Source organism: Cydia pomonella, chromosome 9, assembly GCF_033807575.1.
Source record: "Cydia pomonella isolate Wapato2018A chromosome 9, ilCydPomo1, whole genome shotgun sequence".
NCBI lineage: Eukaryota > Metazoa > Arthropoda > Insecta > Lepidoptera > Tortricidae > Cydia > Cydia pomonella.
The window spans coordinates 9,818,239-9,841,142 of NC_084711.1; the positions used below are offsets into that span (position 1 = coordinate 9,818,239).

The 22,904-nt window shown below is 37.0% G+C and overlaps 2 protein-coding genes across 2 annotated transcripts in view; both read left to right on the plus strand.

Moving 5' to 3' along the window:
• The first annotated feature begins 491 nt into the window (after window positions 1-491).
• Window positions 492-6,712, plus strand: LOC133521301 (uncharacterized). Its single transcript, XM_061856184.1, has 6 exons — window positions 492-913; window positions 1,031-1,230; window positions 2,221-2,328; window positions 2,429-2,608; window positions 2,753-6,141; window positions 6,534-6,712. The coding sequence occupies exons 1-6, from the start codon at window positions 882-884 to the stop codon at window positions 6,543-6,545; spliced, it is 3,921 nt and encodes a 1,306-aa protein (XP_061712168.1). The 5' UTR covers window positions 492-881; the 3' UTR covers window positions 6,546-6,712.
• Window positions 6,713-18,586: 11,874 nt separating this feature from the next.
• LOC133521309 (guanylate cyclase 32E-like) overlaps window positions 18,587-22,904 on the plus strand; it is a 64,347-nt gene continuing 60,029 nt past the window's right edge. Inside the window, exon 1 of the mRNA XM_061856200.1 lies at window positions 18,587-19,305. Within this exon, the coding sequence (XP_061712184.1) occupies window positions 19,285-19,305 (21 nt within the window). The 5' untranslated portion in view covers window positions 18,587-19,284. The remainder of the gene's footprint in view (window positions 19,306-22,904) is intronic.

A 22,904-nucleotide genomic window follows, 5' to 3' on the forward strand; every position in this document is an offset into this window, starting at 1 on the left:
GTGAGCCGAGCCACGAGTCACGAATGTAAATCCGTGGATTCCGCGGAAAGAAGTCAGAGGGCCTACCGCGAACCACGTTCGAAGTGTTGCCTCTCTGTCGCACTTGTAAATTCGTACGTAAGTGTGACAGGGAGGCAACACGACGAACGTGGTTCGCGGTAGGCCCTCAGCTGGCAACTCTTGTAAATAACAAAGTGCTTTCCAAAACTTTTCTGTCTTTGTTTTAGTGAGAGCGTTTAAGGAAGTAAGTGTTCATCTCTATATTGTATGTACCTAACAATGTAGCCTATTATCCTGTCGCATACTTCAGTTGTTTCTCAAAAATAACAATAATAAAAATATGGTTTCTAATGCCACCTACACATGTAACTAGAGTCAAACCAAGATAAGTTGGCAGCGATTTTAATAGCCCAGATGGTACACGGGTCATTTTAATCGTCAATGCCAATCGTTTACGCTGCGTAGCGTACGAAACGCAACTGTCACTGTCGCACTAATAAGGAACAGTGATAGAGAGAGACGACTACGCTACGCTACGGAACGTTAACGATTGGCATGTTGGCTAAGCAGCCAAATAAATCGAAAAAACATACGTGAACGGACCAATGAGACAGATACTCCCGTCTGTAAGCACTATTAACGACCAAAGCTTTAGACAATTAATTTGACGGCTTTTGGAAATATACCTCTTATGACAGATGACTGTACTGTACCATGTCACTGTCATTTCATTACTGTCAAACAGATTACAATGTATGGATAACATTGTTATTGCAATCGTTTTAGGCCCAAAAGTATATTATAATATTAAGGATTGGTGTATAAGAATCCACAGCTTCCCTATGTAATAAGAAAACAGTTTAATAACCATAATTCATACTATGGAAACAACATCAAAAGCTCGAACACCAAGGTTAGTGTAATTATAAAGACGTCGCTATCATCAACATCATCTATCTGTATAAAGATATCATTTATTTACATATAATCGTACTGAGATCTTGATATAATTTTAATATTTTCTATTTAGCCGTTGCCGTGAATGGGAGAGACAAAGGCGTAACAAATTTAATGATGCAATTACAAAACTGGGCGAAGCTGTAAAAGCTATCAACAAAGTCGACAATCCATCGGAAAAAGATTCAGATAATGTACAGTATCCAAAAATTGAAATTGTACAGAAAGCCATAGCATGCCTCACAAATTGTGCACAAGAAAAAACACAACTGAGTAAGTCAAATTGAGAGGTAACAAACACAATTTATGTTATGCACAGTTTTTTATGTATTGGTTTTCCACTAATCACACTAAACAATCTAATTTAATATTATATGTATTAAAATATATATCACAAGAGATACATTGTGTTTTCATTTGTTGGCCAACACATTCTGTTTATTTAAAACAAAAGATTTTTAATATTGATATGGTCACTATAAGATGCTGTTAGGTTAGCTAATTACGTCATAACTTAAGACAGAAGGTCCTTTAAGTAGGGACTGACTAAATTAACCAACTTGGTATTACATGGATGTCACAACTTGTTACGGTAGAGTTGCGAGACTTGTTTTTTTACAAGTTAAGTTTTTGATGGCATCTCATTTCTTTTTGTAGATAGTCCTACTTTTTTTTCTTTCCGGTACATTCTACTTCTTGAATTGCATTATATTATACATAATACAAGTACACTGATTCATTCATATGGGATTACAAAGCAGTTATGCAGTTGATGTATCTATAAAACTGGACCGAAATTGATAAATATTTGAGTTTTTCCTTGATTAAACACTAATTGTATTCTAAATTTGAAGCTTCTATGTCAGCTAGAAGTGCCTTAGTGTTTTGATGATCAATTAAAATTAAGGAACTTTGACTAGTTATAATTCTTAAACTACTGGTTCAAATTGAATGAAATTTGAAATATACTGTGTTTATACAATGCCTGCTTGGTTACTGAAAATTCAGGCTTCTAATTTTATTCAAAATCAAGGTTGAAAATGGCCTGATCTGCTTCGAGAAAAGGATGGTACGGCTGTGCCGCTTTATTGCTCAACTTGGCGACAGCACTGCAGATATTTATATTATGAAATTATTTATAAAATAATAAATATTATAGAATAATTTCATACAAATTGTAATGTTACATCTTTTATTAAGTAACTGATTATCATATCTTGTATGCCACTATGCACCATGTATGTGTTTATGATATTATTTCAGAGGCTGAAATTTTAGCTCTGCAAGTCAAAATTGAAGCAAGCAAACAGAGTCCTGAATCCAAGGATGCATCAACCCAAGTTCATACAAGTTTCAGTAAAAAAATGCAAAGTAAGCTTTTATTATTATTTATAGCCATATTTAAAATATAATTAATAATAATATAATAATACTGTGCATACTACTAATAGACTTTTGTTACACATTGCAGATGGAAAATATGTTAAACTATTAATGTTACAAAAGTCGAAAAGGAAAGCTCTTAAGGAAAAGCAAATACTGACAACCAATGTTACAGTGGAAGGAAAATCAAAGAAAGATCTAAAAATAAATCAAATACCTCCACCACCACCAAAAATATTGCCTAAGTCAATATTGAATGACAAAAAAAGTGAGTATCTTTATAATACTTTAAACTTAGGTTTCAATATTAAATTATTACAAAAAGATAGCTTATTGTTTCGAAAGTGTAAGAACACAATGCGTTGTCTAAAAGTACTTCCTGTCGTAATTTATATCTCTTTTATAATTCCAGGAACTGAAAACACTATAGTGGTGTTGCCAGCTGCTCCATACCTCTTTCCCCAAAGACCATTATTCTTGCCAGCAGTGCCACCTGCTTTTGTTATAGTGGATCCAAACATACAGACTTTAAATAAACCTTCTGTGCCGATTGTAAATAGAACAGGTGGAGATATAACTAAAACTACCATGGTAAACATTTTACCAATATCTGCTTACTCGCGACCATTATCAGCAACAAAAACAAAAAAAGGGAACTCTAAATCTAAAAATGATACCACAAAAAAAGTAAAGAAGAAGCCAAATGTACCTAAAAATTTAAAAGAATCGGTAAATAAGAAACAAACTAATAATGTCACTGTTGAAACAAACTTGAAAAATAATGAAAATCCGACCATAGAAAAACAAAAGGAAGTGTTAGCAACTGATACAGAAGTTAAATGTTCAAAAGATCCAATTACGAATATTAAACCTCCTTCAAATGTAGATGATAATGTTGTCCAAAGCCAGAAAAATAAAGAGGACGAAAGTAGTGTTATTAATAATAAAGTAACTGTTAATACTTCAAAAACAGGAGAAACACCAAACTCAATAACAATAAAAACTGTTGAAAATGTAAATTTAAATGACAATCTAAAGGCGATTGCACCACCTGTTCAAACGAATAGAAATGAAATCCTCAAAGAAGTAAACATATCTTTGAAGTCAAGCTCAGTGGAGGATAAAGACAAAGAAAATAAATTACCAAATATTCTAGATACATCTCTGTGTGAGAGTGGAGTAGATGGTGGAAATGCTCGGCTAGAGCTAGCTGAGGAATTCTTGGCAGCCTCTCCTACTGCTGCATTCCTCATGTCTTTCCCTCTCGTCAGTGGTAATCGCGCGGACAGTCCTGCAGAAGACGCTTCAAACACCGTTCATACCAATGTCAAAGACACTAGCACACAAATAGCTATGCCTCCTGCACCAAACGAGATATATTTTGAAAAACCTAGCACTAATAATGACGTCAAAACAAAACCAATACATAAACCACCTACCTCAACAGCTATTCCTGAGAAACAATCGTCAGAAAATAAATATTTGGACAATAATATCCTGAGCAAATCACTAGCGAAACCGTCTAGTTCTGTTGCACCGTCGAATCCGTCCAATGAAAACCCGTTCCTGAATTTACCAATGCCATCATTAATAATAACGACGACACAGTCTGACACGTTCAGCCTGGACTTTGACTGCAGTATAACTAAGTCCATCCCGAGCCAGTCGTCATCCTACGTTAGCAACAGTAACTTATTTTACAAGAGCGATCCGTTTAACGCTGTCAAAAGCACTATTTATAGCACCAGCAGTATCGCTTCAGGGCACGAATTTAATAGCCTCGGGCTCTATCCATGTGCTATGGAGAAATATAGTAAAAATAAATCAGATTACACAAATGTTGAGGATAATCTTATGAAAATTGGATCCTCTCGGTTAACATACGACATTGATCTCGGTTGGTCACATAAAGGGTTCGATTTCGTAAATGGCACCACAAATTCCAATACATTTAGTAAGGACATCCTCACCACCGCGACAGCCCCCACATATTCTTCGTCTTACAACCCATTCAACCCAGAGTTCCACGTCCCACTGGTATCAGCTTCCAGTAAAAAAGATTCATCAAGCAAACCCATGGCTTCATTTGCAGAAACTATAACAAGCTTTTATTCGACTCCACAACCTGCGAATCTATGGTCAGAAGACATGTGCTTTTATAACAATAGTAGTGCTTCTAAAACATTGACGAATAAACACCAGAATTATCTTCATCTAGAACACGCCCAACCGAATGCTTCAATCAAACCTCCTGTAACCAAACAATATGAAACCAAAATTATCCCGGATCCCAGTTTGCAAAATATTATGAAACCCCCCAATGAAACCATTAGGCAGCAATTACCTGAGAAATACAACAAAAAGTCACAAAATAAAATGCATATCAACTGGATGACGTCGGAGCTGCGGCCAATGCAAAATAATTGCAACCCACCACCACAAACGGAAATGAAAGAACCTCACAAGCAACCGTATGGTCAAATAGAACACTCTTCTAAAAAGCAAGACCAACACGAGGGAAATTATTTCCCCATTGCTATACATAATTTTGCAGCTCAACCTGCCCAGGAAGATTTTCAGGTTTGGCCGTCGACGAGACCTCTAGGTACTACGGAGATAAGCATTGAACCTCCGCCTATAAATCTACCGACATTGATCGGAGATCTAGCTTTAGGACCACACGATAAGAAGAAAAATGCAGATTTATCAAATAGAATCGGAGTCCAGCCAGACATTCAGAACTGTGGTAACTTCTTATCTGTTACCCAGCTTATGAACCGTTCATCTGACAATGCAACTTCACGATATCATGGCTCTACTACGGAAATTCCGAAAGCGATCGCGGGAAAACAGAGTAATGCGCAATTCTCTAGTGACGTCAACCGTAAACCAATGTCGTCACGCGTTGAAATAAATTTACCGCAACCGTGTTATGTTTTTAACGAGCCAAAGCACTCTTATGAAAACATGGGGCAATTTTCGCAACTTAAACCAAAACCGAATAAGTCCGATAAAAGCACTAAGGTTCATAAGAATAGTTATTCTGCAGAAGCTTTAATTCGTAGTGGTAATTGCACGCAGAAGGTTCAAGATCACATCGGTCCAAAGTTCATGGCCCCGTCCCAAAAGTATGGTGACTTCAATACCTCACAAGACACGAGTGTAGCTCAGGTCTCTCATTTTCCTCCTATACTGGATTATTCCGACAACAGTTACACTGGCCAACAATTTTCCGGAACAACGTTGTATAACGCCACCACTAATACTATATCGAATTCATTTTATTCTAATTTTATGTCGGGCAGCGCGAATATAATGACTGGCAGCTATACAAGTGCCCCTTTCACTGGAGATTTCATGGATTACAACCAGGCAGAGTGCAATTATACCAACAACAAATACGAGGACTTTAAAATGCGCGGTAACCCAGTCTTCCAAGAAAAAGTTCCTTCTAATTACAAGAGTTCTAGGCGAGAATCTGGTACAAAGCACAAACTGGAATGTTCCAAGAAGGATGGTAAAAAGTATCAAAATAAGCGTGCTAAAGTGACGGAGACGGAGGAATGGAGCGATGCTAACTTATTCTGGCAGAACAAGGGTCAGAATAAGAAGGGTCCCAATATGTTGTCGGAGGAGCTGTCGTTCGCGAACTACGTGGGGAACGGCATGGCGCCGCAGTACCAGCACGAGCTGTTCAACAGCCACCTGGTGAACGCGCCCGCCGATCGCTCACTCGCCACATTCCCTGCTACCTCGCGCGCCAATTTCAACCTTAGCACCATATTTCCGGAAATAACAATGGTAATTATGCTTCTTACTATAAAATAACAGCGAGTTTTGTTTGTCTGACCTCTACAAGTCACATTACATTAATTTTAATCTACTGATGATCAGCTACTTAAGTTGCTTGGATAGGTACATACAATTATGGATAGATTCCCTTCGGCAGCCTACGAGACCGAAGTTTCGTAACCTAACGACTAAAGCTTTTTTTACATGTACGTCACTAGCTTTCATAAAGCATTTTCTTTTACTCGTACGTAGCTGGTTTCGATCAAGCATTTTTTACTCGTACACTGTACGTAACTGGTAGACCCCTACTTCTTTGGGTGAATGGGTGTTCGACTATACTGTGGAACCTAAACAAAAACAGGACTGAATGTAATTTAAAAGTATGTTTTTTTTCTTTTCAGAAAGTACAGTAAAAATCATTCTATGGTTTACGTCCATAAATGAGGATAGTATATTTACTCCTTGGAATTTCTGAATGGTATACGCATCAACCTAAGTATTTGTCTGTGATGTTGAATAAGTATTACTGGATTATAAGTTATATCAATTAAAAGTTTGTATAGTTGGTAAATATGATCAATCACTTACCTATTATTTACAAGCCCTTTTAGACATTCAAGAACATACCTATAGTACTACCGCGAGGTTAAGAATGTCGCTAACAGTGCCGGATTAAGAAATTTTGATGCCCTAAGCATTTCTAGATCTCTGCCCCCTCTGCCTAGGCTCATCCAGATTACGTTGACAACATTGTTTTTTTTTTTGGTAAACTAAGTTACGTTCATGGTCGCATTACTGCTGCAATTTGTATTTTCAATCCATTACTTATTTTATCAAGGAAATTGACAGTGCTGCAGCAGAAACGTTGCAACAGTAATGCTGGTGCAGTCGCCATCCTAATGTCACCTTTATCAAAGCATGCGTGAACTAAATCACTGAAATTACCTATATCTATGTGAGAACTAAATGACTGAAATTACCTATATCTATGATTGTGTACTTGCCTTTCCGCTAACTATGTGATTAAAACCCGCTTTGGTTCACTTCACAAATAAACCCTAGAAGTAACATGACCAAAAGTAACCCGAAAGTTACATTAAGGACTGAGGCCCAGAGGCAATTGTAAATTCGTACGTGCGACAGGGAGACAACACGTCGAACGTGGTTCGCGGTTGACCCTCAGTTTTTTCAACCGTGGCGGGAAATCGTGCGAGGCCGAAGGCCAAATTGCAGGACAGCAGTGCTTGGAATTGAACCAATGGTGGCAATAGTCAAAAAACAAATCCAACGGCCATGCTCTTCATAAGGTTGAAGATCCGAAGTGCCCACTTGGCGCTTCCGAGCAAGACCTAAAGGCGAAGTTGCGAGAGGGCTGGGTTTTATAACTGACTGAAAAAAATACCCAGTGTAAGCGAGGACTAAGGCGGAGCTCCACGCAGGGTTGAAAAGAGAGCTTTTCTGAGAAGCGCATTCATGTGAGGCCAAAGGTCGAGCTTCAGCAGGGCTGAGCTCTGGCAAGAATCTATGGCCAAGTGTCTTAAAAAACTAAGTCGAAAGCTGAGCTCTTCATTAGGCTGAAAGCGCGGTCAGATCCGCGCTTTTACGTATGAGGCCAAAGCCCACGCTGCAAGAAAGTAGAACTTGGAATTGACAAATTGTGTGAATGAGGCCGAAGGCTGAGGTCCTCATAAGGTTAGGTTAGACGCCCGGAGAGTCTGATGGCGGCGCGCTATTAAAAAAAAACAATGGCGAATTGTAAACAAGGCATAATGCCCAGCCGCGAGAGACAAAAGCATGGATTTGGACACATGGCCAAGTTTATGTGAGGCTTAAGGTCAACTTTTGCATAAAGTAAATTAGTAAAAAGCCGAGTATGAATAAGACCTAACGAAATCGAACCAATGTGATCAGGGCTCTCCTGCTGCTCGGCATTTGGCCTCGCTCAAAAGGGCACGTGATTAGAGTTAGTTGCAGCCGATGAAATAGGCGTTTCGAACCGAAGATTTCCTTTGGCAGGATTGGCCCCTAGGAGTTAGGACACAAGCCCAAGGGTTGATTTAGTTAAGAAGTGGAGCCACCAAGTTTTGTAGTGTATATTTTTAGAGGAGGGTGTGGGCTTTCAACTTTATCTTGACATCTACATCAGTTAAGCTAGTAGGCTATGTTTGGTATCGTTTTCGTAAAAATGGGGAATGCCGAACTCATTTACGAGTATGGTATCACATTGACACCATTCCGAAGTGGAAACATGTAAATTTTTAATTATTTTTTTTCATATTCCTCTTCACGCTTCAACCGCTGAACCAATTTAGTTGAAATTTGGTATAGAGATAATTAGTTTAGTCCCGAGAAAGGACATAGGATAGTTTTAATCTAAAAAATCATCGCTTAGGATGTGTTAAGGAGGGTGGAAGTTTATGTGGGGAATCAATAACCGCTGCACCTATTTGAATGAAATTTGGTATGATCTACATTTTAGATTTTGTCGAAAATGATACCAAACGTAACTTAGAACCTAAACTTGAACAGTTATTGACCTCCGACTGACCGACTTCGCCGAAGCTGAAATAAACCAGAATCAAAAATCTGGGTGGCATCACTTCTTAATTACATCTTAGGAAAACAAAGATTAATTCTGCTAAAAACCTTTGGTTCAAATAAAACCTCAAAATAAAAGCTTTTGGTTTTCGACCTTCGTGGGGCCCCGAACCTGCACTTTAGCCTTTGATTCCGTCATCAGTTTTTTTATCATAAAACTTTGACAATTAGTTCGCACGATCGCGGCTCTGCAGCTTAGCCGTGTGCAATACGTCGCAAACCAATCTGGGTGCAAGAGATCGGGCAGCATGAGTGACAAATTCCGATCCTCGAAAACCTGTTAAGACTTCGGTGCGAAGCCGAAGGCCGAGTTGCAAGAGAGCGAAATTCGGACACGACATAATTATAAATTAAGACAAAAGTGTAGATCTACTATTAAATTCGACACCCCGAGAAGGCTGAAGAACAAGCTCCACGTAGGGTTGAAGACAAATAGCTTTCTAAAACTGAGCTCTACGTTGGGTGTAAGGCCCTTTGACCCAAAGGCTGACAGACTTGCAGAATGCTGGCAATCAAAAATCAACCACGAACACATGGGTAAAGTATGAGGAAAAAATCAGGATATTGCAAGCCTGATGGAATGAGTCTCCTCGTAGGGGCAAAGGCCTGCGTTGGAGACGCGCTTACGTGCCCTGTACACGATACACAAAGGTTCATGTACAAACTACCCGTTTTTTTTTGCCAGCGATTTTGGTGCCCCCCCCCCCCCCCAGACGTGGTGCCCTAAGCAAGTGCTTATTTTGCTTAATGGTTAATCCGGCACTGGTCGCTAAGAAGGTAAGAAGTTTTTGTAGTCATCTACGGACTCTTGATTAGTATTAAGCCTGTCACAGACGAAGCGATAATATATATTAATATACCGTAAAATAACGACAGATATCTTATAGTATAGCTAAGCGCCAACGATACCAAAATATATTCGATCGTTTCGCTGTCTGTCTAGCACCTATATTGTGACAGAGACGAAATATACCAAAATATATGGCAATATACCGATCGCCTTGCTATAAGATATCGTAATATACAAAAATTTATATTATAGCTTAGTATGTGGACTCTGTCAAATGTTACTTAAAATATATCGTAAGATGCCTTGCTATAAGATATCTTTTGATATATTATTTATTGCTGTCTGTGACGGGCTTTGCGTTAAGTAAAAATATAATTATATAAACTAGTGTTTGTACAAAACTCAGCTACCGTCTACTAGAAATTCACCTCGCAAATTTTTTGCTAACCACCTGTGATAAGTGGTAGACCTATAGTAGTAAGAACAGTAACTAGTCCTAACTACTCAACAACACACAAACTGATAAATGTTCTTGGACATATTCTATTTATAATTTCACTTTCTCGGACCTGTACCCCTAGTGTAACTTTAATGGACATCATAACGTGACGAACGCGTTTGCGTTAAGTCTCATTTTGTATAGGATTTCGAGTTTCCAAAACGTCTCGCTTGGCGCGCTCTTTCTAAATCCAATACAAAATGAGATTAAACGCAAACGCGTACGTCACGTTTAGAAATCGAATTTATTTACACTAGGGGTACTGGTTAATTACGACCACCTTGATTCTAATATTTTCTACGTATTCGTATACCCCGGCCACCACCGGCCACATACTTGACGAGTGACATGGGAAGTAGCGAGGTAAGTAGGCAGAGATGTAGTGCTGCCGCGCTACTCGTCATGCCCACCGCTCTCTATTTTGTGGGTTTTTTGGCGCGAGTCAAATGATCAGCAATATGAAGTATGGAGCGTCGCGATTAATCGCACGAGTAGGGCAGTGTGTGCCCCTGTGCCCGGAGCAGGCAGCGCGAGAAGCAGAGCGAGGAGCAGCACCAGTAGCACAGTCTGGCCGTAGTAGAGATCAACACTTGTAGCAGTAGTAGCTTGTAGCACAGAGTTGAACTAGTTGTCACTAGCATGCCAATTATCAACACTATACCATCTACATTACGTTATTACCTACAATTTATTGTTTAGTATGATCTCTTCATCTTCTTCCTAGCGTTTGTCCTGGCTTATTGCCACGACTCATGGAAGCCTGGGGTTCGCTTGGCAACTAATCCCGAGAATTGTCGTTAGCACCAGTTTTTACGAAAGCGACGACCACCTGGCCTTTCAACCCAGAGGGGAAACTATTAGGATTAGTCCGGTTTCCTCGCGATGTTTTCATTCACCGAAAAGCGACTGGTAAATATCAAATGATATTATTTATTTAATCTTTATTGCAAAATACATGAAGGTACAAATGGCGAACTTAATGCCTTTAGGCATTCTCTACCAGTCAACCAATGGGTTAAACCAGAAAGATTAAGTAGGTGCAATGTCTTTTAAAGTAAATAAATTTGTAACCAAGACTATATATGAATATAAAGTACGAGTATATATTGATAAACTTACACATATACTAATACGAATAAACATATTGATACACACATAATTATACCAAGTGTGAATCATTAAGTTGATGAGGAAGAAAGTTTATAGTCGTTAAGTTAATATATCGTACATAAGTTCCGATAACCTCATTGGTGCATGCCGTGGTTTGAACCCGCGACCTCAGGATTGAAAGTCGCACGCTCTTACCGCTTGTTTTACATAACTAGTAAGTAGTAGTATTTTTATAGGTTCTATTTACGGTCCACGTCACCTTCCCTTACATATATTGCCAAAGTTCGAAATGGTGCCTACTGTCAGAGTTATTTCACTCGCTCGGCTTATGCTCGGCACTCGATTAAAAAAAGCGGCCAAGTGCGAGTCGGACTCGCCCATGAAGGGTTCCGTACCATTTATGACGTATTAAAAAAACTACTTACTAGATCTGGTTCAAACCAATTTTCGTTGGAAGTTTGCATGGTAATGTATATCATATATTTTTTTTAGATTTTTCATTCTGTTATTTTAGAAGTTACGGGGGGGGGGGGGGGGACACTTTTTACCACTTTGGAAGTGTCTCTCGCGCAAACTATTCACTTTAGAAAAAAAATATATTAGAAACCTCAATATCATTTTTAAAGACCTATCCATAGATACCCCACACGTATGGGTTTGATGAAAAAAGATTTTTTGAGTTTCAGTTCTAAGTATGGAGAACCCCCAAAATTTATTGTTTTTTTTTCTATTTTTGTGTAAACATCATAATGCGGTTCATAGAATACATCTACTTACCAAGTTTGAACAGTATAGCTTTTATAGTTTCGGAAAAAAGTGGCTGTGACAGAATCGGACAGACAGACGGACATGACGAATCTATAAGGGTTCCGTTTTTTGCCATTTGGCTACGGAACCCTAAAAATGACTGATTACAAATGTATTTTGTGACATGCCATAATATTATAATAACCATTTTATTTTTATTTAATTTAATATTTTTATATTTGAATTGTGTTGATTATTTTTATATTCGTTTATTTTTTTTACTTTAATATGATAATTATTATTTTAATAAATTGTAATTCAATTGACATCGACCTAATTTTATGAATTACCCTTTTGACATGCCAAATTTGTAATTTTATCTATAAAGGAATATGAATATGAATAATATGTATGACTGTTCCGAGCAGTCATTAACCCATTCAGCGCTAATCACGACACGTCGTTTTGTCTCTACGAAGCATTTCCGCTACATACCGGAAAACCCATGTTATCAGCTACGACGTAGCGCTACGACCGTAGCTCAGCGGTGATTGAGTTAAGGCCCAGTCTAATAAGCGACAAAGATAACTCGTCATGCGAATCATGGAATAGAGAGGGACGGACAACGTGATTCGCTGGCAAACATCGGTTTTGTAAGACCAAAAAGGTATTGATTGTAATAGAGAGGTAAAGTCTAAAAACGTGCCCCTAGTTTGATAGCCGTAACAGATGGCGCTGTCGTACTGCGTCATATCAAAGTTATGTATAACTCCGATACTCCGTATAAGATAAATAAAGTCTAAGAAAAAAACGTGCCTCGAAAAATCAAGAAAAAATTATGCTCGAATAGATGGCGATATATATACCTTTCTTTATATTAGTATAGGCCATACTCGAGTAGATGACGACACCGTTTGGTATTTAACACATGTCGATCAAAGAACAGTGGTCAATGAAAGAATAAGAATTTTAGTCCGGTCCCGTGTCGAAAGATGGCAGTAAATTTAGTTGACTACAAAATTTGCGTTGACAATACGCCTCTATACTAAATTCTCATTGGCTAATGTTACTCTTCGAAGGCCGCAAAAATATGTGACGCGCTCTCATGGCTCTACACATAAGATCGTGTCAGATATTTTTGCGGCCTTCGGAGAGAAAAATATTATTACAGGTGACTGTACCTACGTAGTAGGTATTATTTATCTATTCTGTGACTCAGCAATTCAACGTGTCACTTTATGGTCTGTCGGCGTTTAAACGTTAGGGCGTAACATTGCCACTTATCATAAAATTAGAGGTACGGTGACTTTTTGACACTTTCTGTCACTTTTTCCAGTTAAATAGGGCCCTAAATTGACTAGCATTGATTTATGTTGGAACTTTAAATTAGTTCGAAAAGCTATTCAACGGTCGCTTGTTACACGCGGAACGGTTACGAACCAAATTATTTCTGAAAATATCGTTAACGTTTAGAAAAGTTACCCAGGTACTTAAAGTAGGCCAAGTGTGGGTAGTTCGTGTACAGCAGTTGACTTTTAAAATATTCATGGTGAAGGTACCAAACACATTCAGGGATAATAAATGTACAGCACAGCACATCCGGAGTGGCGACCACTTCTACGTTACGACTTCTGATGAAGCACATTTCCATCATCATAGTTTAAAACAAAGACTTGAACCTGATATTATCTATTAGAAATCACGTTGTTCAAGCGTTTCCGGTGGGTATTTAAGGAAAAATAAACCAAAACTAAGCAAATAGAAACTTTACTGTTAACAACTTTAACTCTATTAGGACGTCTAAGTCAACTCACTCTTGTACCTATGTAAGTCAGTGGTAGATGTATGTAGGAATATGCCCCAACACGGCAAGCGACGAAGCCTGGAAGGCTTTAATCAGATGAATTAAACTTACTCCTTGCATGGTTCCGAGTTACAGAAAGCTCTTTGAAACACTACCTAGAAACTGCATGTAAGTAGGTAAACAAGTTTGGTACAGCCAGTTCTAAATGACACGTCTTATTTACGTTACGTTTGAACAGATTGTTTATTATATATACTATTATCTATATACTTACTTAGAAGCGACTTTTGCGCCATAAAACTACTATAAAAAATTAACACTACAACACAACCATTTTGTTTAATGAGCAAATGTAGGTACTTCTTGTGAGTTGTGCAAATGACAAAGTTCTAATATAATCTCTTTCCTATAGAGAAATTAAACACGCAATGTGACGCCGGTCGGGAAGTATACGTGTGTTTTTTGTTTTTGATTTCCGTTAATTTCAAGGGTGCATCCCTGAGCTTAAATTAAGTAACTTTCTCAAAGACACCGGTATTCTACTTAACTCCATTTCGGAGATAATCAATATTTAATTTTTATCTTATAAGACCCTTACGAGCATGTACACTTGCCTTAGGGCCTGTTTACATATCGATTAGTATTCAGTACGAGTTCATACATTTGCTCCTAAACGTAAAGTACTATCTCGGACGATTGATGTTCGAAATGACATTGATATGTCACATCAGTTTTCAATTGTTTGGTGGAGTTAGATGTAATGCCCGTGTTACAACAACGCTAAATGCAACATTTAATTACTTTTTGTAAAAATACTAAAAAAATAGCAAAAAAAAAATTTTTTTTTGTATATTATCTATGACATTTAGTTTCCATAAACGTACTTACCGATACCCTGAAGTTAACGGAATTCAATAAAGCACGGGTGTATATCTACTTAGGCATATGCCTATAGGTATAGGTAATGCAATTTAAGACTAGGTGCCTAGGTCTAATGATTATGGTAATCGACGTCCATATTTCATTGACAATAACTGGGTCAATAACTTCCCAGCAATTTATAATTTCACCAGGCCCTAGGTAATTCCCTCATAATTTTTTTTTTCAAATTGGGTAGGTAAGTAGAGTAGAGGTAGACTCTTGAAATCGTCTGATATCGATCTTAATAACTGAAGAGGAAAAATATTTATTGACAATAACAATATACATAATGGATATATACAGATGATTACTATAACTAGCTTATATCTAAAATAGGCCCTTGAGGCATTGTACCAAGGATGCTGGCGGCATTTCCTCGTTGTATCGCAATACTAATATGTTGTGCGAGGAAGCCGCCAGCTCTTCGGTCAATTTACTGAAGAGGTAATAAATAAACAAGATTACCAATAGCGATAAAAAGTTCAGCTTGTCGGTTTCCCGTATTGTGGGTTCGTCTTGCAATATCTATTAAAGGTCAGATAACTGACATCAGAAACTTGCTGTAATCTCAGATTAATGGGTTCCAAGCTTCCAAGCCTCAAGCATCTTAGAGCAATGCTGATAAAGACATGATTAATGATTATGGCTATTCCTTCCTCTTCTGAAGTTTTTGGAATGAGCTCAGTTGATAAGATTAAATGACTATTAAAAAGAAAGAAAAGAAATTAAGAAAGATAAGCATAGAAAACAGGTCCTTAACTTCAGTACTTAATTACATGGCAAAATAAATTTTATTTAAGATAAAGATCCCAATTAGTATAGACGCTAAGTATTTAGTCCCTTAATTACATTACAAAATACAAATTGTTTTATAAGTACCAAAATAATAAAACCCTTAAGGGAATCTACCGTAAGTAACGTAATAAACTAAACGTTTTCTAAAGGGATTTAAGTATACCTAATAGGGCAGAATGGATTACTTACTTCAAACTATGGACAAAATATAAATTGTACTCATACATAAATTGTATAATCTATCAACAGGAAAACTCAATGAAGATACCTAACGACCCGAGGCCGTCTTTTGATCAGAAGAAAGGTGTCTTGATTATCAAAAGGTGAACCTTTAATTTGGGAGCCCAAGGAGTGTCAAATCTAATTTGAGTTCACTTCGTGATACCTACCTACTTCTGAAACGAGAGCTTTTGCAAGCTTCAAGATTTAATTATGCTCCTAATAATAGGAACGTATTAGCAAAAAGGATACCTATAATCGTAAGAATTTATGTAACTGTACTGTACTTATCCTAATCAATGTTTCAAACGCACCAATAGAACGTTGGTATGCTCGTTTTGAGAATCACCCTTTTCCTTAATTAAAATTGCCTTTCAAAATGTTGATGGCAAATAGACAATTTATCCACCTACGGAAGTGGAGAGGTTCCCGCTTTCCTCATAAATATACATTATCTACCTGCAATATATTTTTCTTGGATCTTGAATATCCGCATTATGGCCGTGTACATTTTTAGAACCGAGACAACATATAGTTAAAAAATTAAAATACTTAACTTAAATTTTTCAGTTGGTCTTTATGAACACAACTAGCCCCTGCCCGCAACTTCGCACGCATAGAAGTCTTTAAAGTGTATTTATGTGTATACAAAGTCAGTTAGGGTGCATAAAGAGCGCAATTAACTTTAAATGACCATGTCGTTAATATCAACTGTCAGTAAAACCATCCTGTATACATATATCTCATGCCTTTAATAGCAATAGTGAGGCATCCATACATTGCAATGTCGTAATTTCATGCAATAATAGACAATCGAACGCGTTATTCTACTTGTACCTACATACATATAACAGAGAGGATAGTAATATTTGCTCTAGCTTATCTCTGGAAGTCATCTTAGCCGTTTTGAATAATACAATTTAGCTCTCTTAATTTAACGTTTATTAGGTACCTAATGTTTATGTAGTCTAATAAGGTATCCCTACCTACCTACTTTTCATGAAAATTCTTAGTAAATAGGGTAGGCTGCAGGTAGAAAAAGTTATGCGGAACAAATTCTGTCATAACCAGAACACGTTACTAACTACTTTCAGGTTAGTAGGTGTTACCAATTCCATACCGAATATGGGAAACCCAGCAAATCACGCTAATATTGAGGTTTTTCAATCAGGATTTTCAACTACGCTTCGTTCGACAAGTGGAAATTGAAATGTTCTGTACGTACATCAAAAAAGTCAGCGAATTTTATGTTGGAAATCGAACAACTTAACAATCAGTATTGAGATTGGTAAGTGACTATAAAGTATTTTTTATATATAATAATAATTTTGAGCTGCTTAGATTATTCAGGCAAATTGTCGACTGCGGAAGGCAGATCCAATTTTTATGACTTAATATCTCGATCGTGGGAATTGACGTATTAAACTTACATTTTTGAGGCTGTTCACGCTACCATCGTTAGCGACGAATGATTCGCTCGGAGCTTTTTACGTGCCCGAGGCATAAATGTGATCTTCGACGACTCCCACCGTTATAATTTGAACTGCAAGCAATGAGAATTCACACTTAGGATCTCCTTCGATAAGTCGCAGTTTTTAAGCGGAACACACATGTAGATAAGGTCAGATTGGGTAACAGAAACATAGTTTCTTTTGCTCGGGGCGAGAGAAACAATATGACGAAAGTCCTTCTACGTAAGTATTTTTAAATTAATTTTCTTTATGCATATAGCTTTATCTTTAATATTATAATTATAATTTTTTAGTAATGTCTTGAAGTATCTCCCTAACCTTTATTGTTTCTCTTTCCCCAGTGTTTCTCATAACCTTATAGATAAAGATTGTCTGAGCAGCTATAACTGCTACGAAAACGCGATCAATGTAACACATTCTATATTGTGGTTTCTGGTAGACTTATTTTGTGTCAAACGGTAACAAAGTACGCAACCTTATAACATTAAAGTTAAACGTACCGATAAGCGGTGCCTATAACAAGAGCACGTTTGCCTTGACCACTCACTATGCTTATGTAACTCATTCATGCCAGCAGGCATGCGAATTGATGAAATAAAAAATGTCTAGTCTAGTCTAATGATTAGGCAAGATAGGTTATAAGCGTTCGAAAATTGACGCATACCTTGTGACAAATTGTACTAGTTGCCTTTATCGCACCTGGACAAGCGAGATAACGCGTATACGCGATAGCACGTGCTAACGGGCTCCCGCTCACGGAAAGTGAAAGAGCTAATGTGTATGACTAAGATGTATGGAATGCGAAAATTACTTAATCAAAAATAACAGATGTAGGTAGTTATAGAAATAAATATGGTAGTATATTTTTTGTGCTTATGTTTGAATATAACCTATCTATAGTTATAAAATGTCACTGATCTAGTCCTCGATCTACACCACTCATGAGTCGTTTTAGACATTATATTAAGAGGGTGCGTAAAGCGACCAAATTAGAAAGGAACACAGTATACGGCGCGCTGCGCGTGACTTGCGAGGGAAGATTTGTCGATTGCGTGGCTAATATGTGATGTGATTTTATAGACATAGAGAGCTGATTATTTTTGACCGGTATTGTTACTATTTGACTTGGCGACTTCAAACATATCACACATAGTTGGTAACGCATAAAAACGGATAATATTTTGTTTTATCCTTTTTGAAGTCGGTTTACTTTTTATGTAAAAAAAATATATACTAAAATTTGTACATTATGCAACGACAAATAATTGAAATTAGATGTAACTTAGACATGTTTTCGTGATTTTTCTTTCTATTTAGCCAACTTTAATATTTTACGGCTTAAACTCTCTTGTTTTATAGTGATTTTTAATGGCATTTGCCCTTGATTAAAACGTGTAAAATTTCAATATAAAAACTGCATTTATACATTAAGTAGCCCCCTCTTAATAAAACAAAAATAAGATCTATATGTCTGTCTGACTATCAGTCTTCGGGAAGTTGTGGAATAATAATAGCAATACTACTTTAAGAGAGTTCCTGAACAAAATCTTTATTTTGAATAAATAAGGCTTTCCTTATATATTAAGTTTACCCTTTAAAAAAATAGGTACATTTAGATTGCAGCTGTCACCGCCGAAAAACTACGATAATCAGCAGCGAACAAGACGCTCTTAAATATCTGAACACAACTATTTATTACTTATCATTATTTATTACTATTGTAGCGTCCGTATTCTTTCAGATTTGTGTGAGCTTGCTGCCCTTACAAAGTACGTGTGTTTTTGATGGTGTCTTCTTGTTTGTATTTAAATCTTTTAAGCCGATTTCCTCCCACTTTCGGTCGTCAGTGTAACTATTTTGCATGTATGTAATTAGGTACTGTAAGCGGTCTATGTTAAAAAATACTAAAAAAATGTTAAGCGACCATACGTTTAATCCAAGCATCGTAGAGCCTATGTTCTTGACAAGTGAGTAAAATGTGAGCGATCGTCGAATGAGTCAGGAGGGAGATGTCAAAGACTGTTGTCACGCCGCTCCGCCAGTCTGCACTCGCCGCCGGATGAACGCGCGCGCCCGCCGCCTAGCGGGAAAACTTTACCGGATGGCGAAACTCTGCGGAAAATAGATCGACACTTGTAATGACTTAGTTTAAAGGATTGTATGGAATTTGTTGTGAAGTGAAAGTTCGTGTGACATCATGAATGGGCACTGGATAAACGTATGTGTAACTTTTAGTTATTTATGTTGTAACTATTTATTAAAAGAATGATGGTGACTGAAATGACGCAAATGAGGAAGCGAGGATGTTGGGACGTCCTTTACCGATAGTTCTAGTGCTACGGCACGTAGCACTCGTAGCACTTCCGGGTCAATAATAGGCTATGCAATATTGATAATGGAAATAAAGTACATATCAGAAATGATAAAATTAATTCCAATAACAATACTTACACCACACTAAACGTATATTGTATCTGACTATAGGTTAAAGGTAAAAAAAACAATAAATATTTAACTTATTTCCCTTTATAATATTTAGTTACGTACCTTAAGATTAGAGTAGTGTTACCCACACAATTTGATAAATAAAACTCCTTCCCAATATTTTATTGGACAATTTTGTTGGTATTGGTTATCCGGCATAAACTACCGAACCGTTGTCTTTCCATTAGGTTTAGATTGGGGATTATCTCGGTATCCCTCTCTTTTCCTTTAGTTTTCACACTCATATATTATTTAATTTTCCTCGTCCTAAACGTTTTTCCTTCCATTTGACATATAAGGATGTCGTCATATTTTTTCCATGTAACTACACGTTTTTACTATTTAACTGTACCCCTAGTGTAAATTTGATCGACATCATAATGTGACGAACGCGTTTGCGTTAAGTCTCATTTTGTATAGGATTTTGAGTTTCCAAAACGTCCCGCTTGGCGCGCTCTTTCTAAATCCAATACACAATGAGACTAAACGCAAACGCGTACGTCACGTTTCAAAATCGAATTTATTTACACTAGGGGTACAGGTAATAAAACGCAAAAATAATTGCGTCACTTTATTCAAGTTAAAAATCGATTTCATGGTTCCATTTTTGTCACCTGTCACTATGCCCGTCACTTTCGCACTTACATACTTGTTAGAACGTGACAGGTATAGTGACAAATGACAAAGAGCCGACCATCTTAGCCCTACTGTAGATGTTAAGAACATAATTCTGGCGCGTAGTTTTATCCACTGTCTACTATTATTGCTAATTGTACCCCCATTTCTTGTAAGCGGCGGCGGCGATGGGAATTATAAGACGATAATCTCGGAATCGGCAATCGAACTCTGATAAATCCTACTAGCCATATATAATACCTTACTTAAATAAGTAATATTTACCGTTGCCGGACGCCAGACCATCTAAATCTGCAGCATGTAAAAAAATACGCTAATAATTATATTTTCACCACACCAACTCGTACAGGCTCTCCTGATTATTCAAAAACTGATGAGGAGTTTAACTATTGCCATCGAATGAAATACTAAATTGGTCACCACTCTAACGCTAGGAAAACTATCTGTCCGTGTCCACATCATAAAATATATGTCATTCAAATTAATCATTTAAAAGTCAATTCTTCCAACCAACATAAGGAAACAACTCAAATATTTGCATCAAATTACTTTGCCCCACATGTGGATAAAATGAAACCTTCTCATTAGTTTTTGAACAATCAAGAGAGCCTTTCGAGCTGGTATGGTGAAAATTGTAACCCTCGCAACGCTCTTGGTTCAATTTTGGAATAATTCGCTTTCTCGGGTATCAACATAACCACGAGCAAAAACTTCATTTGCAGATATAATGCATTCACCTGGTATCTCTTTAACCAGTAGTATATATTTTTTAAATATCTCAACACGAATTCCATAACGTCGGATGTGAACAACTGACCAAAATGACATTTTAACATTAAGAGTAAGAAATTATAAATTAACTTGTATCTTTAAGTAACTTGTATCTTCTAACAAACTGACTCTGGTATTTCTATTATTGTTCGTTTTTGAGATACAAAAGTGCATAAGGTCGGATTTCATGATATTCCTTATTTTCGTGAAGCATAAACGTGGAACGTGGGACGTGGGTGTTTTCTATGTATTTAAGTATTTATATATTATATATATCGTTGTCTAAGTACCCTCAATACAAGCTTTATTGAGCTTACTGTGAGACTTAGTCAATTTGTGTAATAATGTCCTATAATATAATATTAATATATAATAATAATAATATAAAGCATTATTTTCACATCCGTCTTTTTCTATACGTTTGGTTCTCAAATTTTGTGTCTTCTCAAATCAATTGCGATTTTGTGATTGGCAGTGACTTGAGACTTTATGCATCTAACATGTAGTCACATTGTGAGGTATCAGTAAATACGACGGTTTGCGGTTTACCTTTGTTTTGTCGACGATTTTTCTGTTGATTTTTGTTTCACAGAAAATAATAATTTTACAGTACAGTTCTTTTGTTTATTTAAAAACTTTGAATTAATATTCTGACTTTTGATTATATTGCAAAGTATGTTTCTATGAAATGAATAATCAAAGAAACATAATTAATTGTAAAGTTTGTGCGGAAAGAGAAGAGTCGTGGAATGTAAGGGAGCTCAAACATCCTACGACTCTACTCTTTCCGCATTGACTAACAAAAATATGGGATTCGATTGTTCAATGAATAATTTCCTGCTTGTTTTCGGCAAAAAGTTTGGCGATAAAATGAGGGAACAGTAGCTACCCGTCCGTCAGAATAGGCCTTGAACGGGGGCTATTAGTAGGTATCTTGTACATAACAAGTTAAAGGGAGTCTTAGCACATTTGCTAAGAAGGGAAGACTTTTCAAACTCAATAATGGCTTATAACCGAACCGATCATGTTCGTTATTGTTTCTTGAAAGTCATTACTAAGCTTTAGGTACATTCACGATTGTTTTTCATATTTTTGGACCCATGGTTTAAAAGTTAGAAGGAGGGTGGACACAATTATTATTATTTTTTCAGAGCAATTATTTCCGTAAATTTTATGTTTATCGAAAAATGGTTCTTGAAGTTCCCTATTAGATTTGAAGGACCTATCCAATGACACCCCACACGAAAGGGTTAAAGCGAAAAAAAGGGAGATTGTCAGTATAGCTGACTTAAATACTCGTATCTATGCCGAATTGCAGCTCCCTAGCTCTAACGACCACCAAAGCCGCGAATAGACAGACGGACGTGGCAGAACTACGAGTATGTATAAGGGTTCCTAGTCGACTACGGGACAATAAAAAGTTTTAGTAAAAAACAATACGAATGTAATACAGTTATTTTTATAGAGTAAATAAGGGTATCACTGTCCCATTCGATTTAATAATTATGGTATAAAATATGCCTGTGCTGTGCCTTTGCTTAACCTTTGACCCTCTTTTTGCATTTTTTTACAACTCACTACTTTCCCTTATTTTGCGCCAGATTTAGCGTTACTCCCTCGGAAACACAACGCTTTTTTTTAAATTTTAATATCACTTAAAACCACGTGTATATGTAACGCTCATATAATTTGATATGCTAATGGAATATATGCTCATATAATAGTTTACCGCATTTTCGCTCAGAAAATTCCAAACACAAACTAGTATTCCACTGGCCATTTATTATTATGCGTGGTGGGGTAAAATACTAGATACTTCTAGGTATACTGGATTCGATGGTTGGCTAATCCATCGTTACATTAGCATGTATCTAGCGCGAAGGTAGCGCGGGCGCAGGGCTCATTGTTCGGTGATGCGGGCGATCG